Source organism: Pterocles gutturalis, unplaced genomic scaffold, assembly GCF_000699245.1.
Source record: "Pterocles gutturalis isolate BGI_N339 unplaced genomic scaffold, ASM69924v1 scaffold17579, whole genome shotgun sequence".
NCBI classification, from domain to species: domain Eukaryota; kingdom Metazoa; phylum Chordata; class Aves; order Pterocliformes; family Pteroclidae; genus Pterocles; species Pterocles gutturalis.
Window position 1 is genome coordinate 13,180 of NW_010136086.1, and position 18,444 is coordinate 31,623.

The 18,444-nt window shown below is 41.5% G+C and overlaps 1 protein-coding gene across 1 annotated transcript in view; it reads right to left on the bottom strand.

Moving 5' to 3' along the window:
* Nucleotides 1–389: 389 nt before the first annotated feature.
* Nucleotides 390–18,444, bottom strand: part of POMT2 (protein-O-mannosyltransferase 2) — a 24,024-nt gene continuing 5,969 nt past the window's right edge. The window contains exons 6-20 of the mRNA XM_010082179.1: nt 16,698–16,804; nt 15,646–15,728; nt 14,415–14,524; nt 12,329–12,395; nt 11,385–11,454; nt 9,741–9,819; nt 8,828–8,979; nt 7,030–7,121; nt 5,857–5,933; nt 4,657–4,728; nt 4,169–4,228; nt 3,847–3,952; nt 1,839–1,979; nt 1,121–1,235; nt 390–547 (exon numbers count right to left, since the gene is read on the bottom strand). Of these exons, the coding sequence (XP_010080481.1) occupies nt 442–547; nt 1,121–1,235; nt 1,839–1,979; nt 3,847–3,952; nt 4,169–4,228; nt 4,657–4,728; nt 5,857–5,933; nt 7,030–7,121; nt 8,828–8,979; nt 9,741–9,819; nt 11,385–11,454; nt 12,329–12,395; nt 14,415–14,524; nt 15,646–15,728; nt 16,698–16,804 (1,437 nt within the window). The 3' untranslated portion in view covers nt 390–441. The remainder of the gene's footprint in view (nt 548–1,120; nt 1,236–1,838; nt 1,980–3,846; nt 3,953–4,168; nt 4,229–4,656; nt 4,729–5,856; nt 5,934–7,029; nt 7,122–8,827; nt 8,980–9,740; nt 9,820–11,384; nt 11,455–12,328; nt 12,396–14,414; nt 14,525–15,645; nt 15,729–16,697; nt 16,805–18,444) is intronic.

Sequence of the window (18,444 nt, forward strand, 5' to 3'; positions counted from 1 at the left end):
AAGTCCTAATGTCTCAGACACTGTCTGGCTCTCAAACTGCAGTGATTCTCCGATTACCAGAAGAAAGACACACACACATGCATGTGAACATGCAACTACACACAGCCTTCAACTCGTACTGGTCTGACTGCTGGAATACCACTGCTGTTTGACTGATACATATTGCTCAAAAGAACTGAGAGTAAAGCAGCCAGTTGTCCAGGAATATAACCTAAGGATGCAGGACATGAGTCTTTTAATTAAGAGGACCTTCTCATGGTCATCCTCTGCATCTTCCAATGCAGGCAGTGCAAACGAACGCTAAAGCAACAGGGCTAGTATACCCAGAGTTCTCCAGAGAGGGTATTTTACAGTTACATGTCTCCAAAGCACCAGAATCAGACTGACAGGCAGCAGATCTCACACTTCTCATCCACGGTTCCCAGGCTCCCTTTGCTGGCTCTAGAATTCCCAGGAGTCCATCCACCGGAGCCCTGCCATGGGGCTGCTAGGGTCAGAGGCCATGGGTCCTATCATCCCATAGGACAGAGGATGAAAGAGGTAGAAACTGTGGAAAGAAACCAAATGGTCATCAGGAACTGCAGTTTTGTGTCTAAGAACATTGCAGCAGATTAATCCATACAGATGTCCCCCAGATGGGACCTTTGTTTTTGGGCTGCTGTAAGCTCCACTGGGGACCTTCTAATCTCTGCCGAACACAATACACAGTACACAGTCTTATCACAGGTGGTATTTTCTCTTAGAAAGCAACAGCTATGGAGAAAAGCCAGCTGAGAAAACCTACAGCAATGAAGAATTTGCCTGTATTTGAGGGATATGGAATCACATTCTGTACAATCAGAAACCAGTGAGCTGTGGGTTTGGAGGAGAACAGAGTGTTCACACTGAACACTGGGATAAAAGAAAGATTCCCTGCAATGGAAGGATGTTTTATAACTCATTACTGGGACACAGATGCTGAATCTAATGAGATTTGAGGGTTTAGGGTTGGGCTTGATGATGTCTGAAAAGTTCAGCAGAGAGGCAGAAACAAAGGCTAAGGATAATTAACAGGCACCAAGTTTTTCTTTGAGACAGCGACTGTCATACACTCAGGTGAAGTTCAGCTTAGAGAACTCACCTGTACAGGATGAGCAGAACCAGTGCCAGAAACCCCCCTCCATATACTTTTCTAGCTGTAGTGCTGGGTGACAAGAACCCAGCACAGAACTTCAGTAGTGTGTCCCAGGTGATTCCTAGGAGAAGGAAGAGGTAGAAGTCAAGAGCAATGCAGAGGCCAAAGAACATTGCTACGTTCAGTCACAGACTGGGCTGACAAAGCCCTATTAGCACCAGAAAACCTTGTCAAATTTTAAATTCATTTACCTTGGTAACCTTCAGAAGTATAGGGTTTGTTTTGTATCAGCAGAAGGTTTTTTTTTCCTACCTTTCAATTTGAATAAATGCAAAAGAGACCTGAGCCTCAGCATGCCAAGTTAGTACAAAATCACAGGAAAAACTATCAAGACTGAATTAAAACCACACATGACAGAAAAGTGGGGGAGCAAACAGAGGGAAGTAACTTCTACAAAAGCATATGTAAGAGCAGTGACACAGCAGAGAACAGGAGTCACATCTCTAAATTTAAATGCCCTAAGCACTAGACATGACTGCCTCTTCAGGGTGGTGACAAAAAAAAGACAATTTGGCACTGCAAGCTGCTTTGTGAAAAACATTTTGAATTAGTCAATGTTTTCAAGCACTTTGCACAAGCAAGCAGAAAACCTATAAAAAAATACTGTTTAATCTGAAAAGACTCCATTTAACAGAATTGTCTTCTCCCAGACTCTAGTATTTACCTGTCAACATGCTGGAAAAAAGCATGGCAGGAAAGTAATGGTGAAAGTAGAGAACTCGGCCCATCATAAAGAAAGGAAGGTAATGAAGGAGCCAGCCCAGCATGATCTGCCCTCCGCCACGTAGCACAACTCTGGACAGCTCTGGAACACAAATAAAAAGACTTCATCAGAGAAAAGATCAACTACAATACCTATTTGCAAGTCTTATCACAGTAAGCAAACTCAAAAGGAATGATCTTTCCAGGAAGTCATATACTGATCTTAAATTGCTCCAAGGCTCTGCAACATCCTAACTGCATTCTTTATAAACATACAAACATTTTTCAGGAGAACAGTTATCAGAAAAGATATACAAAGGCTCAAGTCTCAAGGGACTGGCGGGAGGATGACCATGCTTTATATTAAGACCAAACTTGCAGTTTCTCAGGATGTACATCAGACTAATTACCTCAGCCCGTCTCTGACATTTTTTAATCTCTCTGCAATGATACTACAAGCCATTGAGATGATCACTTCGACAGCCTCTCCTGGAAAGAAATGTTGCCTACCTTTCAGAGACTGGTGAAGGGACTGAGAGCTCTGGTGTCTGCATGCAGCTTAGCCAATAACTTATTGTGTAACTGAATAGTTTCACATCACATTTTAGAACTCACATCCCACAAAGAGACATACAAAATGAAGCAACCATTGATGTAAAGTGGAATGGTCAAAGTATGACTTATTAGGGTTTGTGAAAAACTCTACAACTTTGGCATTGGACATAATAAAGAATCATTGCATCTCTTGCATTGTTATTTGCTTTTCATAAATAGCAGGCAACATCTCATTTCAAAACACCATGCATTGTACAGTAATACAGAGCACATGCAGAGCTTGAGAGCAGGGCACTGATCTAGCTGGTCTGTCTCCCTTACAGCCAATACAGGTAGCTCCTTGCAGTATTTTTGTTGAAGATCTGTCCTGTTCTCTATTAAACTATTCGAGATAGGGAGCTCCCTCTCTTTTCCTTGTGGACACTGCTCAATAACCTAAGCTCAGTGGTTTCCCACCTTTGGCACACAAAGTCCTGCCATCCACACACACTTAAAGTGCCTGCAAAAACCATTCGTGAAAAGTAACCTATGTGGGGTAAGTATCTCTACTAGAAAAAAAAAAATCTTGGAAGCCTGCAAAGCAGAACAAGCTAAAAACCATGGCACCAGTAGATCTCTGCATCAGGAAGGTTTCCCTGACATGTATTTTATCACCTTCTCCTACTGATACGTCCAAATCAAATATAGTCTTTCCAACAGAAACACATCTGGTCATTTCTGAGCTGCAGTAATCAATGTAACTGACAGCAACTGCGGCCAACACCTTGACTCTTCAGCAGTTCATAAGCAACTCCCATGCTAGGCTGGGTGATCACCTGCAGAGCACAACTGGCATGTGAGCTACTGACTAATCCAAGGCCTTGTCTCCTGCAAGAAAACAAGGCAGTAAAAGCCTAGTGATACTCATATGTTTGGATCACCTTAAGATGCTACCTTATAGCCAGTCCAGCTCTGTACTCTCCAGCAAAGGAGTGTCAAGACTTTTGAGGAACCACTGATCACATCTCCTGCCTGTGAATCACTTCCAGAGCTCTTCTCTTTGGCTAAGTAGGTGTCTTGGGGCCCTTGCTGATTTGAGGATTTCTGATCAAGTCTTACAGGCTCAGGAAATTTGGCAACTCATCAGGAATGGTCTGCCATGCAAAAAGTGAGATTTATTCATCAGAGTGACTATCACTAGCCCTTTGCTAACAGTCACATCATGCAGCGCTACGCTTTCAAAGCACTATATCGCTTAGTGTTTTGTACGTACAGCTGCCCTGAGTGTATTTTGTTCAACACCCAGGGCTTTAACACAATATGAAAAAAAATTTTTTTAAATACAGGAGTCCCAAGATGAGCTTTCCTGTACCAGCAAACCAGGATGTTACAATAGGGATTCTATAGTGCAGGAGGGGTAGGAAGACTGACCTCACCTTTGAGCTCAGATGTCAGCTGGACACCTCTCTTTAGGGTCACTGCAGTGGAAACTGCAACTAGAAGATACAACCCCATAGTGACCAGATTTAGCCACCAAATCACCTATGTAGGAAAAAAAGAAAGATTTGGGATTTTAGGCTGGACACAGGAATGCACATGTGAGACAAAATGAAAAGCTACATGCAAGCCTAAGAGTACAATGAGAGAGACAGTCCAAAAAGGAGGAGGAGGAAGAGGAGAATCATTGTCACTGGCAGAAGCAAAAGTAAGCTAAAATTTGCTAAAGACACTGGCTTGGAACCTCCCACTCCAACTTACCGGGTTTCCCAGCAAATAAACCCGATAATCAGTCTCATTGACACCAGAAAAACGCAGGCCCTGAGGAAACAGACCAGAAGGGAATAAAATGGGTTTGTATCAATCCAGTTTGTATTTTGCAGTGTCAAGGGTGAGACAAATTTCCATCCATGAAGCTCAGGTGCTACAAAATAAAGCTGACTACATCTTCCAAGAAATTTTTTACTGTGAGGGTGGTGAGACACTGGCACAGGTTGCCCAGAGAAGCTGTGGATGCCCCATCCCTGGAGGTGTTCAAGGCCAGGCTGGATGAGGCTTTGAGCAACCTGGTCTAGTTGGAAGTGGCCCTGCCCATGGCAGGGTTGGAACTAGATGATCTTTAAGGTCCCTTCCAACCCAAGCCATTCTATGATTCTATCTATGATTCAATGCAATTAAGAGGTGCTATGTTTCAAGAAGCACAGCAAAAGCACTTGAAAACAGAAAGGAAGATGGAGTTATCCCTATACCTGGTAGTTGATGGGCCAGTGCCAAGGTTTGGATGTAACTTCATTGTCCTTTGGTTTGAGGCCACTGTTTCCCTACAGATAAGTGAAGATAAAATTTAAATGAGCAGGCAGTTATGCTGCAAAGCCTGACCAGAAATGCCTTGGTACACAAACATACATGAATACTCTTCCTGAGTAAAATCTGTTTCCTAACTACATAAACACATCATCTTCCAGAGGTGGCCAGAATGGAGACAATAAATGTTTTAATGTCACTGTGCAAGTGAAAATGTTCTTTGGGTACCATTAGAGGCAGTATTCTCTCATTTCTCAGCTCTTCTGTCACTGAGGATACATGTTTCATAAGCAAGACCTTTGTTCATTAAGAGACTACTTCGACAGTTTTCTCTCCACTCTGAAATAAAAGCCTCAGAAAGATTATTTCCATGGAAACTCATGCAGGTGCCTCCTTACCTGAGATAGCATTATCACTGGTTGCCATGGAAACACTTAGCATTAATAATAATTTGCTTGACTACCTTCTTTCTTTTAAGAATCTGAGAAGAGCTTTACAAACAGTAGGAAATAAAACCTTAGACTCCTTTCTCACAATGGTAACTTCTCATTCTTCAGACGAAGGATTGAGGAGCTGGAAGCAGAAGGGCTGTGGCCAAGAGCACAAAGAACAACCATGGGGAAAGACTGCAAGAGTAGTCCATCTTGAAAATATTAAATCCTGATTTTTTTTTTTAACATTCAGGGACAAACAGGGAAGAGGAAAGCATACACAGCACCTCAGTGAACTTTCCATTTTCCATCCAAGCCTTTATTCTTCTCTTAAGTGTCTGTTTAGCTAATTTTCCTGACTCTTGACCACAGTAATATCCTCCTGCCTCACAAGTATTAATTTAATTTTAAAACCTTCCAGAAGGGTAGGGAAAATTTCCAACTCTCATTTACAGAACCGAATTTCAGCAGTGGAGGGATTACATAATTAAGCTGTAGCTAGATCACACCAACAGCAGAGCCAGGCATCAAGCCCAAGGCTTCCAAACTTTTTGAAGATTTAGCTGCAAGACCACACCTTTTTCTACACATAAATTCAAGTATGGTGCTGGGGCATGTAAATTCTGCCCTAGCTTGCAGCCATCACCTAGATATCCCAGAAAATGCTATTTCTTTTTGATGCAAGATTATAATTGAGAATTAATTATATCCTACCCGGATCATAACCATGTGGGATTCTAACAGAATTTCTGCAAAAGAGGGCTTCAAAACATCCAGGCTGATATTGGGCACTTTAGAAAAAGAGAGGAAAAGAGATTAGAAGTCTGTATGGTTTACTTTTATTAGCCTCTTTCATAATAAATAAAACTCTCTCCTCCTGTGAAAAATCTGCTTCTAGCACCTCTTTTAACTCCCTACACAATTCATTGATATACTAAACATAGAGGCTTGCAGTCAGAAGTATCCCCCAGTGAATTTCACAACTAATGTACTCCAAGATTTCCTCCTTTACTTCTAGGAACAAGAGAAATAGATAAAAGTCCATAAAATAAACAGATTTGTATTTCTAGCTGAAATTAGAGACATATTGTTCATAGGCTGCTGTTTATCTGTAAATGAGCCATGAGCATCGGAATGTAAAATGCATTACAACAGAAGAGGAAATTCTACCAAGTCATCGGCCCAGGATTCCTCTCCTTTGATTTGCATACAGTTGCTCTGAAAGGATGAACACCACTAGGTTTTTTAATAAGTCAGAACTCAGCCCAAGTCATCTGCAATTCATGAGATTAAAATTGTATGGAATAATTCAGGCCAAATGAGGCTGTGACACATATCTAACTCCTGGATGAGGCTGCAAGGACCATCTGCCACTACTGCCATACTTGTTTCTCTGTCACACTTCTATTCCTTTCTTGATGGTATTGCAAAGTCATTATTTAGCATGGTCCCAGTAAGAGAATGGAAAAAAATAAAGAACAAGGTGGATCCTAACTTTTTTAAAAAAATAATTAAAGTATATATGACATACTCATATTGATGACAATAATCCCCAGTTAAACCAATGATGTTAAAAATAACAGCCTGTACTGTAGTACCTATAAAAATTCACACTTTTGTTACCCATGAAATCTCAAAATCCTTAAAAGAGTCTTTATACTTCCACTACACTTGAAGCATTATCCCTAGCTTACAGTACAAACAGTGAAGTAGAAAAAGGCTACGCATTTCCAAACTGGCCCAAGTTCATCAAGTTTATGCTTGAGATGGGAAAGAACACACAAATTCCAAACGCTGAATGCCAGTTCTTGACATCTGATAGCTCATCCCTTCCTTTAACAGCAAGCCAAGATGAACCCTCAAAGGAGAAGGAAACAAATTACTTACACTTAGGGTTAATATGATCTTCAAAGTTCCAGAGGGAATTGGGAGTCTCCTTCAGGTATGGTGTGCAGGTGACTTCCACTTGTTCCCAACCCCTGAGGAACAGCAGAACAGTTAGCCACCACCCCACAAAAGATCACTCCATATTCCCAGTTCGTGTCTGATTTTTTCCCCATTTAGCTTTACGCTTCCCCATAGCACCTACCAAACCAGTCAACCCCAGTAGCTGCATTCTTAACACTCTTACATGCTCTAAGCACCACGTAGAAACAAAACAGATTTGCAAGGCAGCCAACACCAAATTCTACTGAATATTTGAACCATATTTCTAACTTTGAGCTTCTAAACTAAAAAAACTAGGTCCACACATAAGCAGTGGGATTTTTGAAGATGATGCACACTGACAACTAGAAACTAGTTCAAGTCAACCTTTACAGTCTCTCCATAAGGAAATCACCATCCTTAATTTAAATCAATCCATGCCTACAGCAACTGTATTACAGAAACAAAAGTATGACTTTAGAGGATTCCACCAACTGTTCATTTAGTCTGTCACTCTATTTCTAGCAGGTCAGATCAAACACTTTGGGAGAAAGTGCATCAAACCCTGCAGTAATGTGACAGATTAGTAAGGAATTTTCTATCAATCACCACTTATCAGCCTTAACTTCACTAATTAATTAGTTCCATTAAATAATCACCACTTAATTCTCTGAAGGACAGTGATTACTCCCTTTTAAATTCCTAAAAAAAAAAAAAAAAAAATCCAATATACTCTAACCATCCTTATTTGCAGTTAACAACTATTTTTCCCCCTCAGCTCTTAATGTCATCAATATTTTGTGGAATAACTTCCATTCACAGGCTAAGTTTGTGTTAGGGGAAAAAAAATATACCCATTTCTTGAACACTGCTGACAGAAGCAGTGATTCTTTTAAAAAAAACCCAACACATTATTTACCCATGAGCCCAGTTTTAGTGGTAAAGTCCAAACGGCACTTGCATTCCCAACCAGGCAGTCACCAGAGGTATCTGTCTGCACTCACTGTGAATCAGCATCCACAGGATTCCTCAGAAGCCCTTTTTACCATAACACAGTGAAAGGAAACCTAAGCTAACAGCAATGGAGACTGCTCTGGAAACAGAAGCAACATGACCACACAGCCTGCTGCTTCAGGATCCCTGTTAGCATCCCACACAGTACAGCTGTGCAGATACAGCAACTTGCTTGGCATTACTCTGCATGTCTCTGCATATACGTCATGTTAATGATGAGGATATATAATCTAAGGATATCTCAAATCACAACTTCTGCTAATAGCAGCTTCTTACTGTTGCCCCTGCTTCAGATGCTGCATGCAAAAATGGCAGGTCTTCCAACCACAAAGTAAATTAATACCAATAAAAAGAAACGTGGAGGCTTATGGTATGGAACAGCATGAACTGCCCCAGTTTCTAGCAGTTTTTGCGAATCCCAAGGATAAAATAGACCTTGAAGAAATATCTGTCATCCCCTCCTGAACTTACCAGATGACAAGACCTATGCCCATGCTACTCTCGGATCTCTTAGTAAGGGATACTGTTTTTTAGAGCTGTATACCTTTATACAAACTGCATAACCCTAAACTAGGTCCTTCCCTCTGGTTACATTTTTAGCACCAGCTAGTTACTTTTTTTATTATTTTAAAGACAAAGAAATGGAAGAAACATGGTTATCGCTCAGTTTTAAAAGTACCACTGAGCAAAGCAACATGTCAGCTCAAGGCCTTGCAGGGGTGGAGGGGAATGACAAGCTATTTACCATTTTGGCAGAGTCTTTCCAGAAGAGCCCAATATACACCCTGTGGCCACATGGGTTAGACGGACCTGACTCCGCAGGACTTTGATGAGCTTCCCAGCCTTTCTGCCCACCACTTCAATCCGCCAGAAATCATTGGAGTCTCCTGTTCCATTCTACCATGCAAATATACCATAGGACAAAAAAAAAACCAAAAAACAAACAAACAAAGGCAAAAAAAGAAAAAACTAGAAGACATACAGGATTGAAGCACTGCCAATAGGAACTTCTGAAACTCTAATGGTGTCAAAGCTAAACAAAGGAGCCCAGGCTACCCTTGTTGAGACTTCACATAAGAGATTCTCCATCAGGAAGAGATGATTCTAGACATAGCAACTACTCACAAATACATTTTTATCTTGCCAACTTTAATTTTTTTTGCTTCCAATTCACACTTGACTATAGCTCAGAGTTACATTTTAAACAGGGGCAACTTGGCTGCTTCACGTAAGGGGTTTAGGTAACAGCCCCTTGCGTTTGGAAATTCAGCCCTCAAAGCAGATTTTATTTTCGTGATTCAAAATTCTGTCATCATTCTGTCAAAAAAAGGCACTTGTCTGTGTGACAAGGCCAAATACATAAAATAATACTTGTCAGAGCAACTTCAAGGTTGCTCAGTTTGGCATTTCTGGAGTTGAACGCTGCCAAAGATAGACTGGCAGTAAAAGTTGAAGTTATCTTCTTGTCCATGTTCACATTAAATAGACCTTAAATATGAGATAAGCTATTTCACACTAAATCAGTTTTTCCTCCAGTATGGTAGATGCACATCTATCACCTTGGCTAACAAACTAAAAAAGCAAGAATAAATCCCCTTGGCATGGTATAAACTCTCCCCAAAAGAAGGAGCTTCTGTTTTATCTTGCCATTCACTTACTATTCCATAGCCAGTGACCTGAAAATGCTTCCTTGTCAGGGGAGCCTCATGCTGGTGACTGTGAAGATTTCTAGAAGTTCTGAAATGAAATTAAAAGTCAAACCTTGTTTTGTTTTTCTGTCTCAGTCAATTTATGATAAGAACTTTGGTTTGAGCCATTCAGAGAGCTGCCAGCACTTTGACCACTGAATTCCAGCTAAGGGCAGGAGAGGATGGAGCCTGAATAGGACGGTGGCCACAGAGTGAAACTCACTTCCCACCATGTGACTCTGAGCTTATACCACACTGGGCAGTGCTGGAAAATGAGGACAGCATTAATAAATCCAACCTTCAAGCTATAATCCACCACCTCCAAGTGGAAAAGACATCATTGGTTTTTCTGTTTTGTTTTCTTTTTTTTTTTTTTTTCTTAAATTAAGAGTAAAGGTGGGACTAGAGTCCTGCTCTTGCAAGAAGCAAAGCAAGATCCTGACCTCTCTTGATTTTCTGTTTTGCTTTTGAGGGGAAAGATTGTACAATTTAGTCAGGCACAGATTTATGGAGGGGGATCAGTGGTCCCCATTAGCACCAGTTGTACACGGTGCAGACAAACAGCCTCCTGCCCTAGCAGGGACTGCTAACTGGGGCAACCAGAAAAACCTGGCCATAGCCTGGCCAGTCCCTAACAAAACCACCCAGTCAATGAACCGTCCCCACCAGCAACACGGCTGCATCCAGCCTGGCCTCATCTGCACAGAAACCCTCTGCCCACGCTAGATGAGGTTTGTACGCAAGGAGACAAGAGCCATCTGCCGGATCTTTTCTGCAGCATTGCAGTTTCACCTCCCATTCCAAAGACCTAATCAAGAGCTAACCAGTATTGCCTAATGAAGAATTTATCACCCTTATTATTATATATTTGGCAGTAAAACCCAAAATTCAAGGCATTTTTTTTAAATCTTAAAACCATTTTGGAAAGCTAAGTGATGATTTGTGAACGTGCAATACTGAATCTAATACGACATGATTTCCAGCCTCACATTTAGAGTTTCTGTTAAGAAATCAAAGCTGAGAGAGCACAGAGCATTGTGTCACAGTGATATCAGATGAGATGAAGATTAAATATCAAGTCACTAGGGTTCCCCTGCTTCCTCTCAGGTATTCCCTACAGAGAGGGAAGACACCAGCTGACATTTTTGTTAAAAGTGTTTCACTGCTGTGATCTCAGTGCTGTTGAGGACTTCAGCAAGTGGATACTGCCTACGCACACTGGAGTAGGACATTTGCAGTACACCAACAAAAAAACCCACACTATTTGCTTAGAAAACTCAGAGTGGGGACAAGCAACAGAATGAAGGTTTGGAAATTGCTTCTCTGAAGATGAGTTGCACCTCACACAGCTGAACAAATCCCTCTGCTGCTTAGGTAGGTATTTCTAATGAAGCTGTGTGGTTCTGTTAAAAGTTTCCCATTCAACAGACACTCTTCAAAACATAAACCATAGAAGAAAACCACCACAAACTCCACACTGGAAATGCAGATATACAGACACCCTGTCACACAGCCCACTTGTGCTAGCCCAACCACGTAGTCTCCAGCAGGACAAATCTCCCACCGATTCTATTCAATTACACAATCTCTCTGAATCCCAGAACCCATCCTTACTCTTTATGTTCCAGACGAATAATATCTCCATGCCTCACAAACTCCACAGGTCTTGAGGGGTCTGACAGATCTGGTGAAGGAAAGCAAACTAATCATACCAATACACTAACAAACATATCAGGGGTCTTAGAAAGTTTCTTGGGAATGCTCATGCCTCAAGCAGACAATACAAGGGAAACTAATTTGGGTCAACTCTAAGCCTGGTATAAACCACTGCTCTAGTTTAAAGATCAACCCTGAGAGCTACTCCAAAGAACATGGCCCCAAGCAGCACATACTGCCCTTAAATAAAGGGGATGCCTGGTCAGGCTAAGTGAATACCAAAACTATATATATAGCTTTTTATTTCATGAACTATAAAATGACTCTTGCAACACCGACTATATATTTTTTTATATCTAGGTTATTTGCATGTTTTGTTGTTTTGACAGTTCTTGTTAATTTTTATGTACCCATGCTGCAGGTGAAGAAAGGAAACTCCACCAGACCAAACGTGCCTCAGCTACACTATATGATATTCTAAAACAAAAGATGTATGTACAAACCATAGATTTTCATCTTCACTACTCTCTCTTGTCCCAAGCAAGCCTCCAAGCAAATCAGTTAAACACAACGTATCAGAACGTACCAGGACCCATAGCCACAACAAGAAATTCCACAAAATACTGAGTTCAGATTAATTTCCTCTGTTATTTGCAGCCCTACCTAGCTGAAAAGTTGTCAATGCAACCTTCAGCTGAGAAAAGCTTATTTACTTCAGCTGTATAGTCTGGAGAAAAACCAAAACCACAGAAGACACAGTCAAGATGGAGCCAGATTCCCCTTATCCTTCCTCCTCTCCCCCTCATACCCATGAAGGATACTTTGCCCTGGAGGGAACTCAGAATATTTAAGTGAAAAACTGAAACAGCAATTATAAAAGGCACTTTAGTGGTATTTGTTACCTGTATCCGAATCATGTTTCTTTATAATCCACAGGTTATTCAAATCTTTGTGTAAGTAGGCAGTAACCTGAAAGCACAAGAAGAAAGTTGGTGATAGCAGACACATGTTCCCCAGCAAATCAAAGTCCCAAATTAATGCACCAATAACACAGAAACCTTGGGATGACTTTTATGATAGTGCCCCTTAGAAAGTCAGTTACTGGCCACTCCTTAATCCAGATCACACCTTTTATTCACTGTATAGCCCATACACTCAGGAGCACTACACTTAATGGCAGTTCACATGCATCATGAGTAACAGCCTCCGACCATGCAGCTTGACCTCTTCTCACCCTACTTCAGAGGCTCCTTCTACAACAGGATATCCAAACCTGAACTTTTTGAATAATCACTGACCAGTACCAGAATCAGGAGATGGAAACAGTGTTGGCTTTACAGACAGGCATCATTGGTAGATATTTAACAGGCTGCCTTGTGGCAACCATAATACTCTGCCAAAGGATCCAGGCAAGGTAAGAAGGATTCAGGGATCAACTGTTAAAGCCGCCCATGCTACCAGCTAATCCTTACCAGCCTGCTCAGACTTGCACAGAATAACTGCTCCTACTGTTTCCATGGGCAGGGGAAACCATCTGGGCCCAGGGTGCTGCTCCCGAGGGCAGCCTTCCTGAGCAGCATGGAAACCTGTGCCCACTTTGCCTGCTCTCCTCTTTCAGAAGCTGGAAGCCTTGATCTGTGGGACTCTAGACCAGTCCAAGATGTGTTCTCCCACTCAGGAGGAGCAGATAGCCCAGTGGGTGGGTGAGAGAGGAAGAGGATTGTCTGAGGGTAAGGAAAAAGGGAGAGCTGGACATGGAACCTCATACCTTGAGGTTATATCATCAGGAGAGGAGAGAAAGGAGGGGGCAGAGAGATCGCTGCCTCTATCTTTTCCTCCCTAAATCTCCTCCAAGTTCTAAATTCCCTTCCTCTCTCAACAGCTCCCAAACTGTCCCAATCCCCTGCCCTTGTCCCACCACCAGAGTAGGGAGCACAAGGAGAAAATCTCCACCACTTACCCTCAAGGAAACTCCCAACAGCATCCTCTCCAAATCCCCTTTCCCTGCTTTTAGTGTCATAATGCATGCTCTGCACTTGAATTTTGCCTACCCTTGAGCCTGTTTTGGTATGACATCTCCATCTACGCTAATAAACGTCAATGTAACATAAGAGTATTAGAATTTTTGGTTGGGAAGAACAGCAGGAAAAGAAGATTGAGACGAAGTTTTCATTTCTGAAAACTTCCTCCTCACCACAGGACTGAAGGAACACTTGTTTTTCTCTGGCAACTTTCTTTCAAGGAGCTCAGAACAATTTTTTACACAATAACATGCAAACTGCAAAATATATCTTGGGAAAGCTGCAGAAGCTGCAAAGATTTGTGAAGGTTGATGATGGACAAATATAAGAAACTCAATTTTTGTACTACTTAATTAGCAACAGTCACATTATTTCTGATTTTTACTTTGACTTATTGCTTAATCATTTAACCAGAAGACCTTAGAGAGTTCAGATAGTTTAATTATGCCTAGCTTACCGATGCAGAGATATCTAATTTAATGAGCAAAGCCTTACAAATTCTTTGGCAACAGATGAGGAAAGTAAGGTGCAAAAGGCGAGTAATACATGTAAGGTCACAGAGGCCAGTGGCAGGAGTGAAAACAACATGCAGCAGCCCTACTCTGTTGCTTTTAAAACACTGCAATGAAACCTATAAGATAAAGTTTTAAACATAACTTTTACAGCCTTCCTTGAGGTAACAACAGCACTTTCATTACAGAAGATTATTTTTAAGTCCTCTTGACCTCCGTCTATTGAGGGTGGTCTTGCTACTACAATGAAGCCCTGTTACTATAAGTCACTTCTCTGGTGCAATGTGGTAGGCTCTCTTCAAGCATCCTTTTTACTCAGACTTCAGAGCCAAGTGCACAGCTGTGGCACTGAGAGGGTAACAGATGCCGAGTACATACTACAGCGCCTAATGCTAAGTGCAACAGGAGTGAGTGGCTGGTTGCAGCCAGAGGCAGTACTACTGCAGTACACTAACCTGCTGCTGGCGAGCCCCAACACCCTCCGGGTAAAGGTGCCAGTGGGAGTGAAGGTATCCCCCTGCCATCTGAAGGTTCTTCATTGTGACCACAGACCCGTATGCCAAGTCTACATGGGAAAGAATGAGAAAAAAACAGCATAAGGCAGCTTTCCTAGAAATACCTCCCCCAGATAGGCCAGTGCTCTCATTAGGCATGCATTCTCCCGCTTTGTTTTGATGAAAGCTCATTTCCTGTTTGACAAGTTGCTCCACACAGCTGTTTGCAAGCTTATCTTCCATCCCCAACCATGATTCAGTAAAACTGTTACATAACATTTGGCTGAAACACTTAAAATTCTCCCACCTAGTTCTAACATAAACAGAAGTGCCAGTTCTTTTGTATGTAATTTCACTAATGAGAGGTTTGAGATAGGTTTCCATAAGAGTATATTGTCAAATTAATTAAAACATAACCATGTTTGAACAGCATATGACTACTCAAGCACTCCATCGCCCAACCCCTACAGCAACAGAAGAGGGAAGGGAGGCAAGCTCAGCTACTGGATAGTGGAGCTGATACCCTGGCTTCAGACAGGTTCCTTCATAGCCTCCCAGCACAAGTGGGAGAACAGGGTCCTGGAGAACAGACACGATTCTCTCCCAGCAGCAGCTCTGGAGCAGGAACAGCCACAGAAAAGCTGAAGTAGTCAGAAAACTAAACCATATTAAAGGTTCAGTAGTCCCCAGACAACCTGAGTGACCACAGAACCATCTTTCCCCTAAATTCATATGCATGCTTGAATACAACACAGCTGAACCAGGGGCACACTGTGTCACAAAGGAGTTGATAGTTTTCATTTACACATATTTTTGGAAACAAATCCCACATCTGAACACCTACATCCCACACCTTAGGTGAACAGGACAAATATCTTTTTGTTGTCTCAAGCAACATGAAGGTCAAAAAAATAAAGATGCATGTACACAAAACTGTCAAATCCCTCAAAAGGGCATCTTCCTCTCTAGAAGGAATATGATGAAACAGCTAGTGACCTTGAACTAAACACGGTGTTATTTTCACCTTTTTCTTTTCTGTCAATATACAAAATTGCACAGAGGAACAGCGTGGATCTGACCACGACGGCATAATCTGCACTGTCCTACACGGACTCACAGGAGATGCTGTTTTTATTTAAACCCTCACAAACATTGACAGCACCCAAAGCAGTTTATTTCTTTGGACACTCACGCTCTGGAATGGAGACATTATGAAGATTATTCCCAATCAGCCGGGCCTGAAATGCTGAACTGAAGAAACCATCCCCAGGACCACTACAAAAGACAGCAAAGAATGTGACAACTGAAAGTCTGGCAAAACAGGCATACAAAGCTGTATCATGCATCACCAAATTGTTTTTACAGAAGGAAAATTATAAAACCAGACATGGCATCAGGAGAAGGATGACTGCAGTTCCCTTAGATCCACACCCCCCTAATGCTGTGAATCAGAGCAGATAGAGGCAGTCTTGCAGGAAATTGTCCGGAGCTGCAAGGACCCGAGGTCACAAAACTGTACACCCTGACACTGCACAAAGCACCATCAACTATCTTTGGAGGTGTTCTTATGACAAATAAACTGACCCACTTACAGGTCAGATATAACGAAGCTTCTTTCTGTGGCTCCTCAAGTCTCACTTCTGCTAGTAGTGGTAAGACTAGTTGGCTTAAACTGAAAAACAACAGATTTAATTTTCTATTTTTTTTTATGGTGAAATGCTCATGCATCTCATCTCTTAATGCTGGCATATGGAAAAATATTACTTGGCCATTTTACTAGCTGTTGTGTTCATTCCACATAAAAAAGTATCCCTTGGTTGCAGGCATTCAGAGTAGAGTCCTCCCTTTGAACTCACTCAGACATTTTTTTTAATCATAGCCAAAGGATTTTTCAGGAATGCAATGCCTTTTATTTTTTTTATAATTACAAAAACAAAAATAAAAAAGAATAGAATTGAAACATTTTCTGGTCCAGGAAAGAGGGGAGAAAAAAAAAAAAAAAAAAGAAGACAGAGTTTGGTTAGGATGCTTGCTTGGCATTTCAGAAAATCTTAAACTCAAACTCAGTTTCACCACCAGCTTGGCCAGAGCCTTTCTCTAAAAACAATGTAGGAGTCTGGGAATTAAACAAAGACAGCCTGCGGCGGTGCTTCTGACACTGAAAATGGAGAATCCATAATCAACAGGCTTTAATTCAAAGCAAAGACAAGTGATTCTTCTTCTGAAGAAAACATTGTGAAATACCTTTTATTTAATACTGTAAAATGAACAGCAAACATAGCTGTGTAGAGGGCAAGCGGGAGCAGGATGAGACAGAGTACACGAGCCAGTAAATGCTTCCCAAACACGACCTGTAACAAACAGAACCCAGATCAAACTGTGCAGCTGCAGGAACTCCACTCTCATCTCACAGGACTCTAAGCAGTGGTCCTACAGCCTACCATGCAAGCAAGCCTAGGAGGGTGCAAAATTACCTCAAAAAGGCCTAGGGTGCAGTAAAAGCTTAGACAGACCTTGCTGTGCATCTCCAAAAGCTGGAGCTGGGGTACCTTCAAATTCCAGGGTCTTGGGAGGAAGGTTTAACTTTCAGAAATGTTGGGCATGCCTCACTTTGGCAAAGGAGCTTGCGCAGCTCTCATTGACAATACTTTGAAAACAAGGACCTTAACTTGTTTATCACATCTTGACACAAAATCACAACAAGGAGATGGCTTCCAGAATAGTAACTATCAAAGCTCAGAAAAAGGGAAAATGAAAAAATGAGGGCACAAGCTACTAGACAGAATTCTCCCAACAAGTCTCCCTGTGCAAATATGACTTCAACAAGGACTTCTTGGGGATCTAGATATGCTGCATTCACAGAAACCAGCTCACTTAGCAAGGATGCTCTCATCCTGCAACTTCTGTTGCTGGTCCTCAGCCAGAAGTTAAAGAAAAGTCAGCAGCAAAACCTATGAGTGTTTCTATCTGCCTCAAGAGAAAAGCAGAGCATTTTATTTACAACACTTGGAAAGGTGGTTTGTACACAGATGCCCAAGATGCAATTACATATTCACAGACTACTGACACTGCTGGTAGTAATCTAAAATATAGGGTGGATACTAAACAGCTGTGGGAGAAGAAAACACCTTAAACAGCAAAAATTGTTTGCTAAATGTCCACATATAGACTTCAAAGTGGACGAAGACAGATGTACTTGCTATCTTCCTTTTTTTTTTTTTACCCAATACCTATCACACAATCATTAAGCTAATCATCCTCCATTCCTTAATAACAGATCCAAAGACTGCAGAAGTAATGGAAAAAGAGCTGAACATATTACAAAACTAAGAACTTACTGAAGTCAACAAAGGAAACAGTTGCTCAGCTCAAGTACTTGAGCAGAACACTTAATAACCACTGGGCTCTTCAAAAAATGCTGATTGATGGTATATAACCAAATCTATGCAGCGGAGAGGCACATGAACTAATCTCCAGTTCCCTGCTCAAAATGAGCACAAATGCCTCAATCTTTGTGGAAAAAAAAAAGAAAAAGAAAATGCACATGAAGGACAGCATCAAGCAAACCAGAACAGTGGACCAAGATAATGAGAATCCTAGAAATCAAATTAGTTCCAAAAACCTTGCATGTAAATAAACATGAGTAGTTTCCTAACAAATGCAGAGATAAGTTATTTGGGTTTTCAGGGGTTTAATCCTCACTACTTTTGCTCCCTCCTCTAGCACCAAGGTTGAAAAATAGTTAGTTATTCAGAAAGCATCTACCTTCTGGAGTAGATTTCTTTACATATTCTAATACTCAGGGGCTTGCTGCCTTTGCTGCCAGCAGCACAAATAAAATCACTGTGCAGCCGTCTGCTGGCGGAAAGCTGAGACATGATGGATTTGTTCCATTTCAAATGCAATTAACTGACTTTGCTTCTCTGGAGTTGGAACACTGCATCTTTGCAGCCCATATTCACATTAATCAGAGAAAACAAATCACACAGCA